This window comes from Salmo salar, unplaced genomic scaffold (genome assembly GCF_965601325.2).
Source record: "Salmo salar unplaced genomic scaffold, fSalSal1 ptg000988l, whole genome shotgun sequence".
Taxonomy (NCBI): Eukaryota; Metazoa; Chordata; class Actinopteri; order Salmoniformes; family Salmonidae; genus Salmo; species Salmo salar.
Window position 1 is genome coordinate 125,407 of NW_027675579.1, and position 15,778 is coordinate 141,184.

Below are 15,778 nucleotides of genomic sequence, written 5' to 3' on the forward strand. Positions count from 1 at the left end.
GGGGGCAGACTGCCAGGGGGGTAGACTGCCAGGGGGGTAGACTGCCAGGGGGGCAGACTGCCAGGGGGGGCAGACTGCCAGGGGGGGCAGACTGCCGGGGGGGGGGCAGACTGCCAGGGGGGTAGACTGCCAGGGGTGGCAGACTGCCAGGGGGATAGACTGCCAGGGGGGGCAGACTGCCGGGGGGGGCAGACTGCCGGGGGGGGCAGACTGCCGGGGGGGGGGGGGCAGACTGCCAGGGGGATAGACTGCCAGGGGGGGGGGGGGGGCAGACTGCCAGGGGGGCAGACTGCCAGGGGGGGCAGACTGCCAGGGGGGGCAGACTGCCAGGGAGATAGACTGCCAGGGGGGGCAGACTGCCAGGGGGGGCAGACTGCCAGGGGGGTAGACTGCCAGGGGGGCAGACTGCCAGGGGGGGCAGACTGCCGGGGAGGCAGACTGCCGGGGAGGCAGACTGCCGGGGAGGAGAATTGTCAGTCAGCACTAGGGCTGTTTATATTATGGAGGCACTATCGTAAACAAAATGTCTAAGAAATCATTACATTTTTGCTTATCAAGATTCACCTGGTTTTATGCACCAACCAAACTGTTCTGGGAGAGGGGATGGTCTTATTTTGATTAGTCACTAAGAAGCAGAGTACCACCCCAGTCAGCCGTGTTCAGGCAGGGTGTTGAGGGCTCTAGAGGATCAGCCGTGTTCAGGCAGGGTGTTCAGGCAGGGTGTTGAGGGCTCTGGAGGATCAGCCGTGTTCAGGCAGGGCGTTGAGGCAGGGTGTTGAGGGCTCTAGAGTGTCAGCCGTGTTCAGGCAGGGCGTTGAGGCAGGGTGTTGAGGGCTCTAGAGGATCAGCCGTGTTCAGGCAGGGTGTTGAGGGCTCTAGAGGATCAGCCGTGTTCAGGCAGGGTGTTGAGGGCTCTAGAGGATCAGCCGTGTTCAGGCAGGGTGTTGAGGGCTCTGGAGGATCAGCCGTGTTCAGGCAGGGTGTTCAGGCTGGGTGTTGAGGGCTCTAGAGGATCAGCCGTGTTCAGGCAGGGTGTTGAGCGCTCTGGAGGATCAGCCGTGTTCAGGCAGGGTGTTGAGGGCTCTGGAGGATCAGCCGTGTTCAGGCAGGGTGTTCAGGCAGGGTGTTGAGGGCTTTAGAGGATCAGCAGTGTTCAGGCAGGGTGTTCAGGCAGGGTGTTGAGGGCTCTAGAGGGTCAGTCGTGTTCAGGCAGGGTGTTGAGGGCTCTAGAGGATCAGCCGTGTTCAGGCAGGGTGTTGAGGGCTCTAGAGGGTCAGTCGTGTTCAGGCAGGGTGTTGAGGGCTCTAGAGTGTGAGTACAGTCTGTGCAGGGACAGAGGGGATTGGGGGGGCTGGCCATGGATGGCCAGGGGGGACTGGGGCAGCTGGCTGTGGGGGAACCAGGGGGCGCTGGACTGGGCATCAGAGTGCTCTATCAGAGAAGGGGGGGGCAGCAGGTGGCCGTACCTGGACCCTGCCCTGGGGGCATCCAGAGGAGGGAAGAAATACCTGAAATCACAGACAGGAACAGGAAACAGACAGGAAACAAGACAACAATGGGATACAAAGAAATAAACAAAAACAGAGAAATGAGAAGTGAATTAAAATAGGAAAGAGGGGGGGACGTGAACAGGCTACGGCAGCTGTAAAGAACAGGAAGAGGGGGGGGGACGTCAACAGGCTACGGCAGCTGTAAAGAACAGGAAGAGGGGGGGGGACGTGAACAGGCTACGGCAGCTGTAAAGAACAGGAAGAGGGGGGGACGTGAACAGGCTACGGCAGCTGTAAAGAACAGGAAGAGGGGGGGACGTGAACAGGCTACGGCAGCTGTAAAGAACAGGAAGAGGGGGGGGACGTGAACAGGCTACGGCAGCTGTAAAGAACAGGAAGAGGGGGGGGGACGTGAACAGGCTACGGCAGCTGTAAAGAACAGGAAGAGGGGGGGGGACGTGAACAGGCTACGGCAGCTGTAAAGAACAGGAAGAGGGGGGGGACGTGAACAGGCTACGGCAGCTGTAAAGAACAGGAAGAGGGGGGGGACGTGAACAGGCTACGGCAGCTGTAAAGAACAGGAAGAGGGGGGGGACGTGAACAGGCTACGGCAGCTGTAAAGAACAGGAAGAGGGGGGGGGCGTGAACAGGCTACGGCAGCTGTAAAGAACAGGAAGAGGGGGGGGGACGTGAACAGGCTACGGCAGCTGTAAAGAACAGGAAGAGGGGGGGGACGTGAACAGGCTACGGCAGCTGTAAAGAACAGGAAGAGGGGGGGGGGACGTGAACAGGCTACGGCAGCTGTAAAGAACAGGAAGAGGGGGGGGACGTGAACAGGCTACGGCAGCTGTAAAGAACAGGAAGAGGGGGGGGGACGTGAACAGGCTACGGCAGCTGTAAAGAACAGGAAGAGGGGGGGGACGTGAACAGGAAACGGCAGCTGTAAAGAACAGGAAGAGGGGGGGGACGTGAACAGGCTACGGCAGCTGTAAAGAACAGGAAGAGGGGGGGGACGTGAACAGGAAACGGCAGCTGTAAAGAACAGGAAGAGGGGGGGGGGGACGTGAACAGGAAACGGCAGCTGTAAAGAACAGGAAGAGGGGGGGGGACGTGAACAGGCTACGGCAGCTGTAAAGAACAGGAAGAGGGGGGGGACGTGAACAGGAAACGGCAGCTGTAAAGAACAGGAAGAGGGGGGGGACGTGAACAGGCTACGGCAGCTGTAAAGAACAGGAAGGGGGGGGGGACGTGAACAGGCTACGGCAGCTGTAAAGAACAGGAAGAGGGGGGGGACGTGAACAGGCTACGGCAGCTGTAAAGAACAGGAAGAGGGGGGGGGACGTGAACAGGCTACGGCAGCTGTAAAGAACAGGAAGAGGGGGGGGACGTGAACAGGAAACGGCAGCTGTAAAGAACAGGAAGAGGGGGGGGACGTGAACAGGCTACGGCAGCTGTAAAGAACAGGAAGAGGGGGGGGACGTGAACAGGCTACGGCAGCTGTAAAGAACAGGAAGAGGGGGGGGACGTGAACAGGCTACGGCAGCTGTAAAGAACAGGAAGAGGGGGGGGACGTGAACAGGCTACGGCAGCTGTAAAGAACAGGAAGAGGGGGGGGACGTGAACAGGCTACGGCAGCTGTAAAGAACAGGAAGAGGGGGGGGGACGTGAACAGGCTACGGCAGCTGTAAAGAACAGGAAGAGGGGGGGGACGTGAACAGGCTACGGCAGCTGTAAAGAACAGGAAGAGGGGGGGGGACGTGAACAGGCTACGGCAGCTGTAAAGAACAGGAAGAGGGGGGGGACGTGAACAGGCTACGGCAGCTGTAAAGAACAGGAAGAGGGGGGGGACGTGAACAGGCTACGGCAGCTGTAAAGAACAGGAAGAGGGGGGGGGACGTGAACAGGCTACGGCAGCTGTAAAGAACAGGAAGAGGGGGGGGACGTGAACAGGCTACGGCAGCTGTAAAGAACAGGAAGAGGGGGGGGGACGTGAACAGGCTACGGCAGCTGTAAAGAACAGGAAGAGGGGGGGGGGACGTGAAACAGGCTACGGCAGCTGTAAAGAACAGGAAGAGGGGGGGGACGTGAACAGGCTACGGCAGCTGTAAAGAACAGGAAGAGGGGGGGGACGTGAACAGGCTACGGCAGCTGTAAAGAACAGGAAGAGGGGGGGGACGTGAACAGGCTACGGCAGCTGTAAAGAACAGGAAGAGGGGGGGGGACGTGAACAGGAAACGGGAAGGGAAAGAGGAAGTGCAGAAGACACTGTATTCAGCAGAACTAACAGACACGTTACATTTCCCTCACTAACTTTAAACATCAGCTATCTGAGCAGCTAACCGATCGCTGCAGCTGTACATAGTCCATCTGTAAACAGCCCATCCAATCTACCTACCTCATCCCCCATATTGTTTTTATTTCTGCTCCGTTGCACCCCGGTATCGCTACTTGCACATCATCATCTGCTCATCTATCACTCCAGTGTTAATCTGCTAAATTGTAATTACTTCGCTACTATGGCCTATTTATTGCCTTACCTCCTCATGCCATTTGCACACACTGTATATAGACTTTCTTTTTTTCTATTGTGTCATTGGCTTGTTAATTGTTTACTCCATGTGTAACTCTGTGTTGTGGTATGTGTCGAACTGCTTTGCTTTATCTTGGCCAGGTCGCAGTTGTAAATGAGAACTTGTTCTCAACTAGCCTACCTGGTTAAATAAAGGACTTGTTCTCAACTGAAGGTCTACTACACCTGCTGTATTCAGCAGAACAGACAGAAGACTAATACAATTTAAATTTGATCTAAAAAATAAAGCCAGTATTTCTGAAGCAGTGGCCTCCTGGTCCGTTCAGGGTCACCAGGCTGCTCGCCAGTCAAACGGGCTCTAGATTAACAGCATGCAGGCTGGTGGAGTGTCTTCTGGGGCCAGTCGGACTCCGCAGGCGAGGGCTAAAGGGGATCCTCTGGCCGTTCCTGTGTGCAACAAGCAGCATCCTTCACGTCCAATAGACCACACAGGGATGAGTCCTTATTGAAATGGGACAATAATAATATGCAAGCAAACTATTTAATTTAAAAAATTAGATTTTCCGAATGAAATTGTACATACACACAGTCATGAACAAAATCACAATTCCGATGCATTTTATCAAGATTGACAAGAGTACAGAAAAAACGTTTGTCATTAAAAACCAGAGAAACATAACGCCATACAATGCAACAGGTTAGCAGAGGCTTTTCAGAACGGAGGGGATTTTAATTAACGCAGAATAGTCACCTCAAGGGAGGGATCATTTGGCTTTTCTTATGAACCAATATACAGTACTAGGAGAGAGAGTATAATGTAACTGAATATTTGGAGTACAGTACTAGGAGAGAGAGTATAATGTAACTGAATATTGGTGTACAGTACCAGGAGAGTATAATGTAACTGAATATTGGTGTACAGTACCAGGAGAGTATAATGTAACTGAATATTGGTGTACAGAACCAGGAGAGTATAATGTAACTGAATATTGGTGTACAGAACCAGGAGAGTATAATGTAACTGAATATTGGTGTACAGAACTAGGTGAGAGAGTATAATGTAACTGAATATTGGAGTACAGTACTAGGAGAGAGAGTATAATGTAACTGAATATTTGGTGTACAGTACCAGGAGAGTATAATGTAACTGAATATTGGTGTACAGTACTAGGAGAGAGAGTATAATGTAACTGAATATTTGGTGTACAGTACCAGGAGAGTATAATGTAACTGAATATTGGTGTACAGTACCAGGAGAGTATAATATAACTGAATATTGGTGTACAGTACCAGGAGAGAGAGTATAATGTAACTGAATATTGGAGTACAGTACTCGGAGAGAGAGTATAATGTAACTGAATATTGGTGTACAGTACTAGGAGAGAGAGTATAATGTAACTGAATATTTGGTGTACAGTACCAGGAGAGTATAATGTAACTGAATATTTGGAGTACAGTACTCGGAGAGAGAGTATAATGTAACTGAATATTTGGTGTACAGTACCAGGAGAGTATAATGTAACTGAATATTGGTGTACAGTACCAGGTGGAATATTGAATATAAACTCAGTAATATTAACCGTGTGTGTTAATAAAGCTGTAGCATGTATACCAGCCTTCAGTCATTATTTCATTCAGATTAATTGCAGATTACCAGCAGGTTAATAGGGATTATTACCAGATTATATTCCAGACATTCCTCCACCATGCAAAGATTTTGGCAACTTTTTTGGTAAAATAAAAAATAAATAAAAACGTATTGAAAAGATGAAATTTATTATTTATCAATATGTCCTCCACACATTCTATACATGCTATTATAAGATGAAATCAAAAGAGTAAATTATTCAATTTAGTAAGCCTGTAGGTTTGGCCCTGGTGTGTAAATGTATTGAAAATATGACATATTCTGTGGCATTATGTGAGGACGACAGATTCATCTGTAATTTTAAACTCATCTAAAATGTAAAAAAAACCTATATTCTTCGAAATAACATTCAATGTTCCATCAACATAAAATTGTGTCAACAAATAAAATCACTAACAATTATCGTACAAACCAAACCATCAGTCTGCTGTTGAACTAACATTAAAAAACGGTAGCAAAAAAAAAACCCTCCTCCCAAACACTCCTTTTATGACGAGCACACAGGTCTACCACAGGGAGCAACAGGCCTACGTGCTGGGGTCTGGCCTGCGGGGTCTGGCCTGCCGGGTCTGGCCTGCCGGGTCTGGCCTGCCGGGTCTGGGCCACAAGCCAAGCTCTTTGCATGAGTGCAACACACAGGGCCAGATGTGATCAGTTGACCCAGGGAGGGGAAGGGGGGAGGGGTGGGTCAGCGCTGCAGGGTCAGTCAGGCCCAGAGAGAGCAAAGCAGTCAGTCGCCAGCTCTGGCCCGGGCCGACAGCGAGCGCGGCCTCCTACCTTCCTGCGGCAGAGCCGTTCAGTGCATTCTGGGAGGTCTGGACAGTCGACCCCACCATGTTATTCATGGCACCGGGTTGTCCTGACGACCCGTTAACCGGACTTCCGTCTCCCTTCAGGATGCCTGTACACTTCCAGTTGTCCATATAGTTGGCTGGGGACCAGAAGATGGGAACCAATGAGACAGTGTAAATGTGCGGGGGGAATTTTTACACAGCCACTTCTGTTTTCATTTCAGCTAAACCACGGACTTTAAAAATGACCGGATAGACTTTAAAAGCCTGGTCCCGAACCTGTTGGTGCTGCCTGGATAACTCTAGTGGTCGCCGCTGCAGCGTAGAATGACATAATACAACTAGTTCAGTCGTTTAAAAGATGCCCTCGCAAACATTTGTAACATTTTAGCCTGAAGTTTTGAAAAGGCTGAAACAGGTCCCTGTTTCTGTGCACTACGTCATCCATTCTGTTTTTGTGCACTACGTCATCCATTCTGTTTCTTGTGCACTACGTCATCCATTCTGTTTCTTGTGCACTACGTCATCCATTCTGTTTTTTGTGCACTACGTCATCCATTCTGTTTTTTTGGTGCACTACGTCATCCATTCTGTTTTTTTTTTGTGCACTACGTCATCCATTCTGTTTTTTTTTGTGCACTACGTCATCCATTCTGTTTTTTTGTGCACTACGTCATCCATTCTGTTTTTTTGTGCACTACGTCATCCATTCTGTTTTTTTTGTGCACTACGTCATCCATTCTGTTTTTTTGTGCACTACGTCATCCATTCTGTTTTTTTGTGCACTACGTCATCCATTCTGTTTTTTGTGCACTACGTCATCCATTCTGTTTTTTTTTGTGCACTACGTCATCCATTCTGCTTCTTGTGCACTACATCATCCATTGAGTGCTTTAAGCTGCAATATGTAACTTTTTGGGCGACCTGACCAAATACACATAGAAATATAAGTTATAGATCTGTTATTTTCTATGCTACCCGGTCTTGAATTTGATTTTTGTGTCTTTTACTTTTGTACACCAGCTTCAAACAGCTAAAAATACACTATGGTTATGGACAATATTTCACAGTACAATTATTACACTATAGTTGCTTTTGGCACAAACAGAAATTAATCAAAAACTTTTACAATTTTTAGCAACCAGGAAATGATGGAGCGATTTCTCCATAGTACATCTTTAAGATCCCAGAGTGGGACACAGCCTGTTCAGTCTATACTAGATATATCACCTTCCCAGAGTGGGACACAGCCTGTTCAGTCTATACTAGATATATCACCTTCCCAGAGCCTGTTCAGTCTATACTAGATATATCACCTTCCCATAGTGGGACACAGCCTGTTCAGTCTATACTAGATATATCACCTTCCCAGAGTGGGATACAGCCTGTTCAGTCTATACTAGATATATCACCTTCCCAGAGTGGGACACAGCCTGTTCAGTCTATACTAGATATATCACCTTCCCAGAGCCTGTTCAGTCTATACTAGATATATCACCTTCCCAGAGTGGGACACAGCCTGTTCAGTCTATACTAGATATATCACCTTCCCAGAGTGGGATACAGCCTGTTCAGTCTATACTAGATATATCACCTTCCCAGAGCCTGTTCAGTCTATACTAGATATATCACCTTCCCAGAGTGGGACACAGCCTGTTCAGTCTATACTAGATATATCACCTTCCCAGAGCCTGTTCAGTCTATACTAGATATATCACCTTCCCACAGCCTGTTCAGTCTATACTAGATATATCACCTTCCCATAGTGGGATACAGCCTGTTCAGTCTATACTAGATATATCACCTTCCCATAGCCTGTTCAGTCTATACTAGATATATCACCTTCCCATAGTGGGATACAGCCTGTTCAGTCTATACTAGATATATCACCTTCCCATAGTGGGACACAGCCTGTTCAGTCTATACTAGATATATCACCTTCCCAGAGCCTGTTCAGTCTATACTAGATATATCACCTTCCCACAGCCTGTTCAGTCTATACTAGATATATCACCTTCCCATAGTGGGATACAGCCTGTTCAGTCTATACTAGATATATCACCTTCCCACAGCCTGTTCAGTCTATACTAGATATATCACCTTCCCATAGTGGGATACAGCCTGTTCAGTCTATACTAGATATATCACCTTTCCACAGCCTGTTCAGTCTATACTAGATATATCACCTTCCCACAGCCTGTTCAGTCTATACTAGATATATCACCTTCCCACAGCCTGTTCAGTCTATACTAGATATATCACCTTCCCATAGTGGGATACAGCCTGTTCAGTCTATACTAGATATATCACCTTTCCACAGCCTGTTCAGTCTATACTAGATATATCACCTTCCCACAGCCTGTTCAGTCTATACTAGATATATCACCTTCCCACAGCCTGTTCAGTCTATACTAGATATATCACCTTCCCACAGCCTGTTCAGTCTATACTAGATATATCACCTTCCCACAGCCTGTTCAGTCTATACTAGATATATCACCTTCCCAGAGCCTGTTCAGTCTATACTAGATATATCACCTTCCCACAGCCTGTTCAGTCTATACTAGATATATCACCTTCCCAGAGTGGGACACAGCCTGTTCAGTCTATACTAGATATATCACCTTCCCATAGCCTGTTCAGTCTATACTAGATATATCACCTTCCCAGAGTGGGATACAGCCTGTTCAGTCTATACTAGATATATCACCTTCCCAGAGCCTGTTCAGTCTATACTAGATATATCACCTTCCCACAGCCTGTTCAGTCTATACTAGATATATCACCTTCCCAGAGTGGGATACAGCCTGTTCAGTCTATACTAGATATATCACCTTCCCACAGTGGGATACAGCCTGTTCAGTCTATACTAGATATATCACCTTCCCAGAGTGGGATACAGCCTGTTCAGTCTATACTAGATATATCACCTTCCCAGAGTGGGATACAGCCTGTTCAGTCTATACTAGATATATCACCTTCCCACAGCCTGTTCAGTCTATACTAGATATATCACCTTCCCATAGTGGGACACAGCCTGTTCAGTCTATACTAGATATATCACCTTCCCATAGTGGGATACAGCCTGTTCAGTCTATACTAGATATATCACCTTCCCACAGCCTGTTCAGTCTATACTAGATATATCACCTTCCCAGAGCCTGTTCAGTCTATACTAGATATATCACCTTCCCATAGTGGGACACAGCCTGTTCAGTCTATACTAGATATATCACCTTCCCACAGCCTGTTCAGTCTATACTAGATATATCACCTTCCCAGAGCCTGTTCAGTCTATACTAGATATATCACCTTCCCAGAGTGGGATACAGCCTGTTCAGTCTATACTAGATATATCACCTTCCCATAGTGGGATACAGCCTGTTCAGTCTATACTAGATATATCACCTTCCCATAGTGGGACACAGCCTGTTCAGTCTATACTAGATATATCACCTTCCCACAGCCTGTTCAGTCTATACTAGATATATCACCTTCCCAGAGTGGGACACAGCCTGTTCAGTCTATACTAGATATATCACCTTCCCGAGTGGGATACAGCCTGTTCAGTCTATACTAGATATATCACCTTCCCACAGCCTGTTCAGTCTATACTAGATATATCACCTTCCCAGAGTGGGACACAGCCTGTTCAGTCTATACTAGATATATCACCTTCCCACAGCCTGTTCAGTCTATACTAGATATATCACCTTCCCACAGCCTGTTCAGTCTATACTAGATATATCACCTTCCCAGAGTGGGACACAGCCTGTTCAGTCTACACTAGATATATCACCTTCCCACAGCCTGTTCAGTCTATACTAGATATATCACCTTCCCAGAGTGGGATACAGCCTGTTCAGTCTATACTAGATATATCACCTTCCCAGAGCCTGTTCAGTCTATACTAGATATATCACCTTCCCATAGTGGGATACAGCCTGTTCAGTCTATACTAGATATATCACCTTCCCAGAGTGGGACACAGCCTGTTCAGTCTATACTAGATATATCACCTTCCCAGAGCCTGTTCAGTCTATACTAGATATATCACCTTCCCAGAGCCTGTTCAGTCTATACTAGATATATCACCTTCCCATAGTGGGACACAGCCTGTTCAGTCTATACTAGATATATCACCTTCCCAGAGCCTGTTCAGTCTATACTAGATATATCACCTTCCCACAGCCTGTTCAGTCTATACTAGATATATCACCTTCCCAGAGTGGGACACAGCCTGTTCAGTCTACACTAGATATATCACCTTCCCAGAGTGGGACACAGCCTGTTCAGTCTATACTAGATATATCACCTTCCCACAGCCTGTTCAGTCTATACTAGATATATCACCTTCCCATAGTGGGATACAGCCTGTTCAGTCTATACTAGATATATCACCTTCCCAGAGTGGGATACAGCCTGTTCAGTCTATACTAGATATATCACCTTCCCAGAGCCTGTTCAGTCTATACTAGATATATCACCTTCCCACAGCCTGTTCAGTCTATACTAGATATATCACCTTCCCAGAGCCTGTTCAGTCTATACTAGATATATCACCTTCCCATAGTGGGACACAGCCTGTTCAGTCTATACTAGATATATCACCTTCCCAGAGTGGGATACAGCCTGTTCAGTCTATACTAGATATATCACCTTCCCAGAGCCTGTTCAGTCTATACTAGATATATCACCTTCCCACAGCCTGTTCAGTCTATACTAGATATATCACCTTCCCATAGTGGGACACAGCCTGTTCAGTCTATACTAGATATATCACCTTCCCATAGTGGGATACAGCCTGTTCAGTCTATACTAGATATATCACCTTCCCACAGCCTGTTCAGTCTATACTAGATATATCACCTTCCCAGAGTGGGATACAGCCTGTTCAGTCTATACTAGATATATCACCTTCCCATAGTGGGACACAGCCTGTTCAGTCTATACTAGATATATCACCTTCCCAGAGTGGGATACAGCCTGTTCAGTCTATACTAGATATATCACCTTCCCACAGCCTGTTCAGTCTATACTAGATATATCACCTTCCCAGAGTGGGACACAGCCTGTTCAGTCTATACTAGATATATCACCTTCCCAGAGCCTGTTCAGTCTATACTAGATATATCACCTTCCCATAGTGGGATACAGCCTGTTCAGTCTATACTAGATATATCACCTTCCCACAGCCTGTTCAGTCTATACTAGATATATCACCTTCCCATAGTGGGATACAGCCTGTTCAGTCTATACTAGATATATCACCTTCCCAGAGTGGGATACAGCCTGTTCAGTCTATACTAGATATATCACCTTCCCAGAGTGGGATACAGCCTGTTCAGTCTATACTAGATATATCACCTTCCCACAGCCTGTTCAGTCTATACTAGATATATCACCTTCCCAGAGTGGGATACAGCCTGTTCAGTCTATACTAGATATATCACCTTCCCATAGTGGGACACAGCCTGTTCAGTCTATACTAGATATATCACCTTCCCAGAGTGGGATACAGCCTGTTCAGTCTATACTAGATATATCACCTTCCCAGAGTGGGATACAGCCTGTTCAGTCTATACTAGATATATCACCTTCCCATAGCCTGTTCAGTCTATACTAGATATATCACCTTCCCAGAGTGGGATACAGCCTGTTCAGTCTATACTAGATATATCACCTTCCCAGAGCCTGTTCAGTCTATACTAGATATATCACCTTCCCACAGCCTGTTCAGTCTATACTAGATATATCACCTTCCCATAGTGGGACACAGCCTGTTCAGTCTACACTAGATATATCACCTTCCCATAGTGGGACACAGCCTGTTCAGTCTATACTAGATATATCACCTTCCCACAGCCTGTTCAGTCTATACTAGATATATCACCTTCCCACAGCCTGTTCAGTCTATACTAGATATATCACCTTCCCAGAGCCTGTTCAGTCTATACTAGATATATCACCTTCCCACAGCCTGTTCAGTCTATACTAGATATATCACCTTCCCACAGCCTGTTCAGTCTATACTAGATATATCACCTTCCCATAGTGGGATACAGCCTGTTCAGTCTATACTAGATATATCACCTTCCCATAGTGGGATACAGCCTGTTCAGTCTATACTAGATATATCACCTTCCCATAGTGGGATACAGCCTGTTCAGTCTATACTAGATATATCACCTTCCCATAGTGGGATACAGCCTGTTCAGTCTATACTAGATATATCACCTTCCCACAGCCTGTTCAGTCTATACTAGATATATCACCTTCCCACAGCCTGTTCAGTCTATACTAGATATATCACCTTCCCAGAGCCTGTTCAGTCTATACTAGATATATCACCTTCCCACAGCCTGTTCAGTCTATACTAGATATATCACCTTCCCAGAGTGGGACACAGCCTGTTCAGTCTATACTAGATATATCACCTTCCCACAGCCTGTTCAGTCTATACTAGATATATCACCTTCCCAGAGCCTGTTCAGTCTATACTAGATATATCACCTTCCCACAGCCTGTTCAGTCTATACTAGATATATCACCTTCCCACAGCCTGTTCAGTCTACACTAGATATATCACCTTCCCAGAGTGGGACACAGCCTGTTCAGTCTATACTAGATATATCACCTTCCCATAGTGGGATACAGCCTGTTCAGTCTACACTAGATATATCACCTTCCCAGAGCCTGTTCAGTCTATACTAGATATATCACCTTCCCATAGTGGGATACAGCCTGTTCAGTCTATACTAGATATATCACCTTCCCAGAGCCTGTTCAGTCTATACTAGATATATCACCTTCCCAGAGTGGGATACAGCCTGTTCAGTCTATACTAGATATATCACCTTCCCAGAGTGGGATACAGCCTGTTCAGTCTACACTAGATATATCACCTTCCCAGAGCCTGTTCAGTCTATACTAGATATATCACCTTCCCATAGTGGGACACAGCCTGTTCAGTCTATACTAGATATATCACCTTCCCACAGCCTGTTCAGTCTATACTAGATATATCACCTTCCCACAGCCTGTTCAGTCTATACTAGATATATCACCTTCCCATAGTGGGATACAGCCTGTTCAGTCTACACTAGATATATCACCTTCCCATAGTGGGATACAGCCTGTTCAGTCTATACTAGATATATCACCTTCCCAGAGCCTGTTCAGTCTATACTAGATATATCACCTTCCCAGAGTGGGACACAGCCTGTTCAGTCTATACTAGATATATCACCTTCCCAGAGTGGGATACAGCCTGTTCAGTCTATACTAGATATATCACCTTCCCATAGTGGGACACAGCCTGTTCAGTCTATACTAGATATATCACCTTCCCACAGCCTGTTCAGTCTATACTAGATATATCACCTTCCCAGAGTGGGATACAGCCTGTTCAGTCTATACTAGATATATCACCTTCCCACAGCCTGTTCAGTCTATACTAGATATATCACCTTCCCACAGCCTGTTCAGTCTATACTAGATATATCACCTTCCCAGAGTGGGATACAGCCTGTTCAGTCTATACTAGATATATCACCTTCCCACAGCCTGTTCAGTCTATACTAGATATATCACCTTCCCAGAGCCTGTTCAGTCTATACTAGATATATCACCTTCCCACAGCCTGTTCAGTCTATACTAGATATATCACCTTCCCAGAGCCTGTTCAGTCTATACTAGATATATCACCTTCCCATAGTGGGATACAGCCTGTTCAGTCTATACTAGATATATCACCTTCCCAGAGTGGGACACAGCCTGTTCAGTCTATACTAGATATATCACCTTCCCATAGTGGGACACAGCCTGTTCAGTCTATACTAGATATATCACCTTCCCACAGTGGGATACAGCCTGTTCAGTCTATACTAGATATATCACCTTCCCAGAGCCTGTTCAGTCTATACTAGATATATCACCTTCCCATAGTGGGATACAGCCTGTTCAGTCTATACTAGATATATCACCTTCCCAGAGCCTGTTCAGTCTATACTAGATATATCACCTTCCCATAGTGGGACACAGCCTGTTCAGTCTATACTAGATATATCACCTTCCCACAGCCTGTTCAGTCTATACTAGATATATCACCTTCCCAGAGTGGGATACAGCCTGTTCAGTCTATACTAGATATATCACCTTCCCAGAGTGGGATACAGCCTGTTCAGTCTATACTAGATATATCACCTTCCCAGAGTGGGATACAGCCTGTTCAGTCTATACTAGATATATCACCTTCCCACAGCCTGTTCAGTCTATACTAGATATATCACCTTCCCAGAGTGGGATACAGCCTGTTCAGTCTATACTAGATATATCACCTTCCCATAGTGGGATACAGCCTGTTCAGTCTATACTAGATATATCACCTTCCCATAGTGGGATACAGCCTGTTCAGTCTATACTAGATATATCACCTTCCCATAGTGGGATACAGCCTGTTCAGTCTATACTAGATATATCACCTTCCCAGAGTGGGATACAGCCTGTTCAGTCTATACTAGATATATCACCTTCCCACAGCCTGTTCAGTCTATACTAGATATATCACCTTCCCAGAGCCTGTTCAGTCTATACTAGATATATCACCTTCCCAGAGCCTGTTCAGTCTATACTAGATATATCACCTTCCCACAGCCTGTTCAGTCTATACTAGATATATCACCTTCCCACAGCCTGTTCAGTCTATACTAGATATATCACCTTCCCAGAGCCTGTTCAGTCTATACTAGATATATCACCTTCCCAGAGTGGGACACAGCCTGTTCAGTCTATACTAGATATATCACCTTCCCACAGCCTGTTCAGTCTATACTAGATATATCACCTTCCCATAGTGGGATACAGCCTGTTCAGTCTATACTAGATATATCACCTTCCCAGAGTGGGATACAGCCTGTTCAGTCTATACTAGATATATCACCTTCCCACAGCCTGTTCAGTCTATACTAGATATATCACCTTCCCACAGCCTGTTCAGTCTATACTAGATATATCACCTTCCCATAGTGGGATACAGCCTGTTCAGTCTATACTAGATATATCACCTTCCCACAGCCTGTTCAGTCTATACTAGATATATCACCTTCCCATAGTGGGATACAGCCTGTTCAGTCTATACTAGATATATCACCTTCCCACAGCCTGTTCAGTCTATACTAGATATATCACCTTCCCATAGTGGGATACAGCCTGTTCAGTCTATACTAGATATATCACCTTCCCATAGTGGGACACAGCCTGTTCAGTCTATACTAGATATATCACCTTCCCAGAGTGGGATACAGCCTGTTCAGTCTAT

The 15,778-nt window shown here is 46.3% G+C and overlaps 1 protein-coding gene across 3 annotated transcripts in view; it reads right to left on the reverse strand.

The window, feature by feature from the left end:
• Positions 1–415: 415 nt before the first annotated feature.
• LOC106594566 (nucleoporin SEH1) overlaps positions 416–15,778 on the reverse strand; it is a 42,360-nt gene continuing 26,997 nt past the window's right edge. The window contains exons 8-9 of one of the 3 annotated variants that reach the window (XM_082972710.1): positions 6,446–6,599; positions 416–1,508 (exon numbers count right to left, since the gene is read on the reverse strand). In XM_082972710.1, the coding sequence (XP_082828836.1) occupies positions 1,274–1,508; positions 6,446–6,599 (389 nt within the window). In that variant the 3' untranslated portion in view covers positions 416–1,273. The other 2 variants (XM_082972712.1, XM_082972713.1) reach the window with 2 other exon arrangements.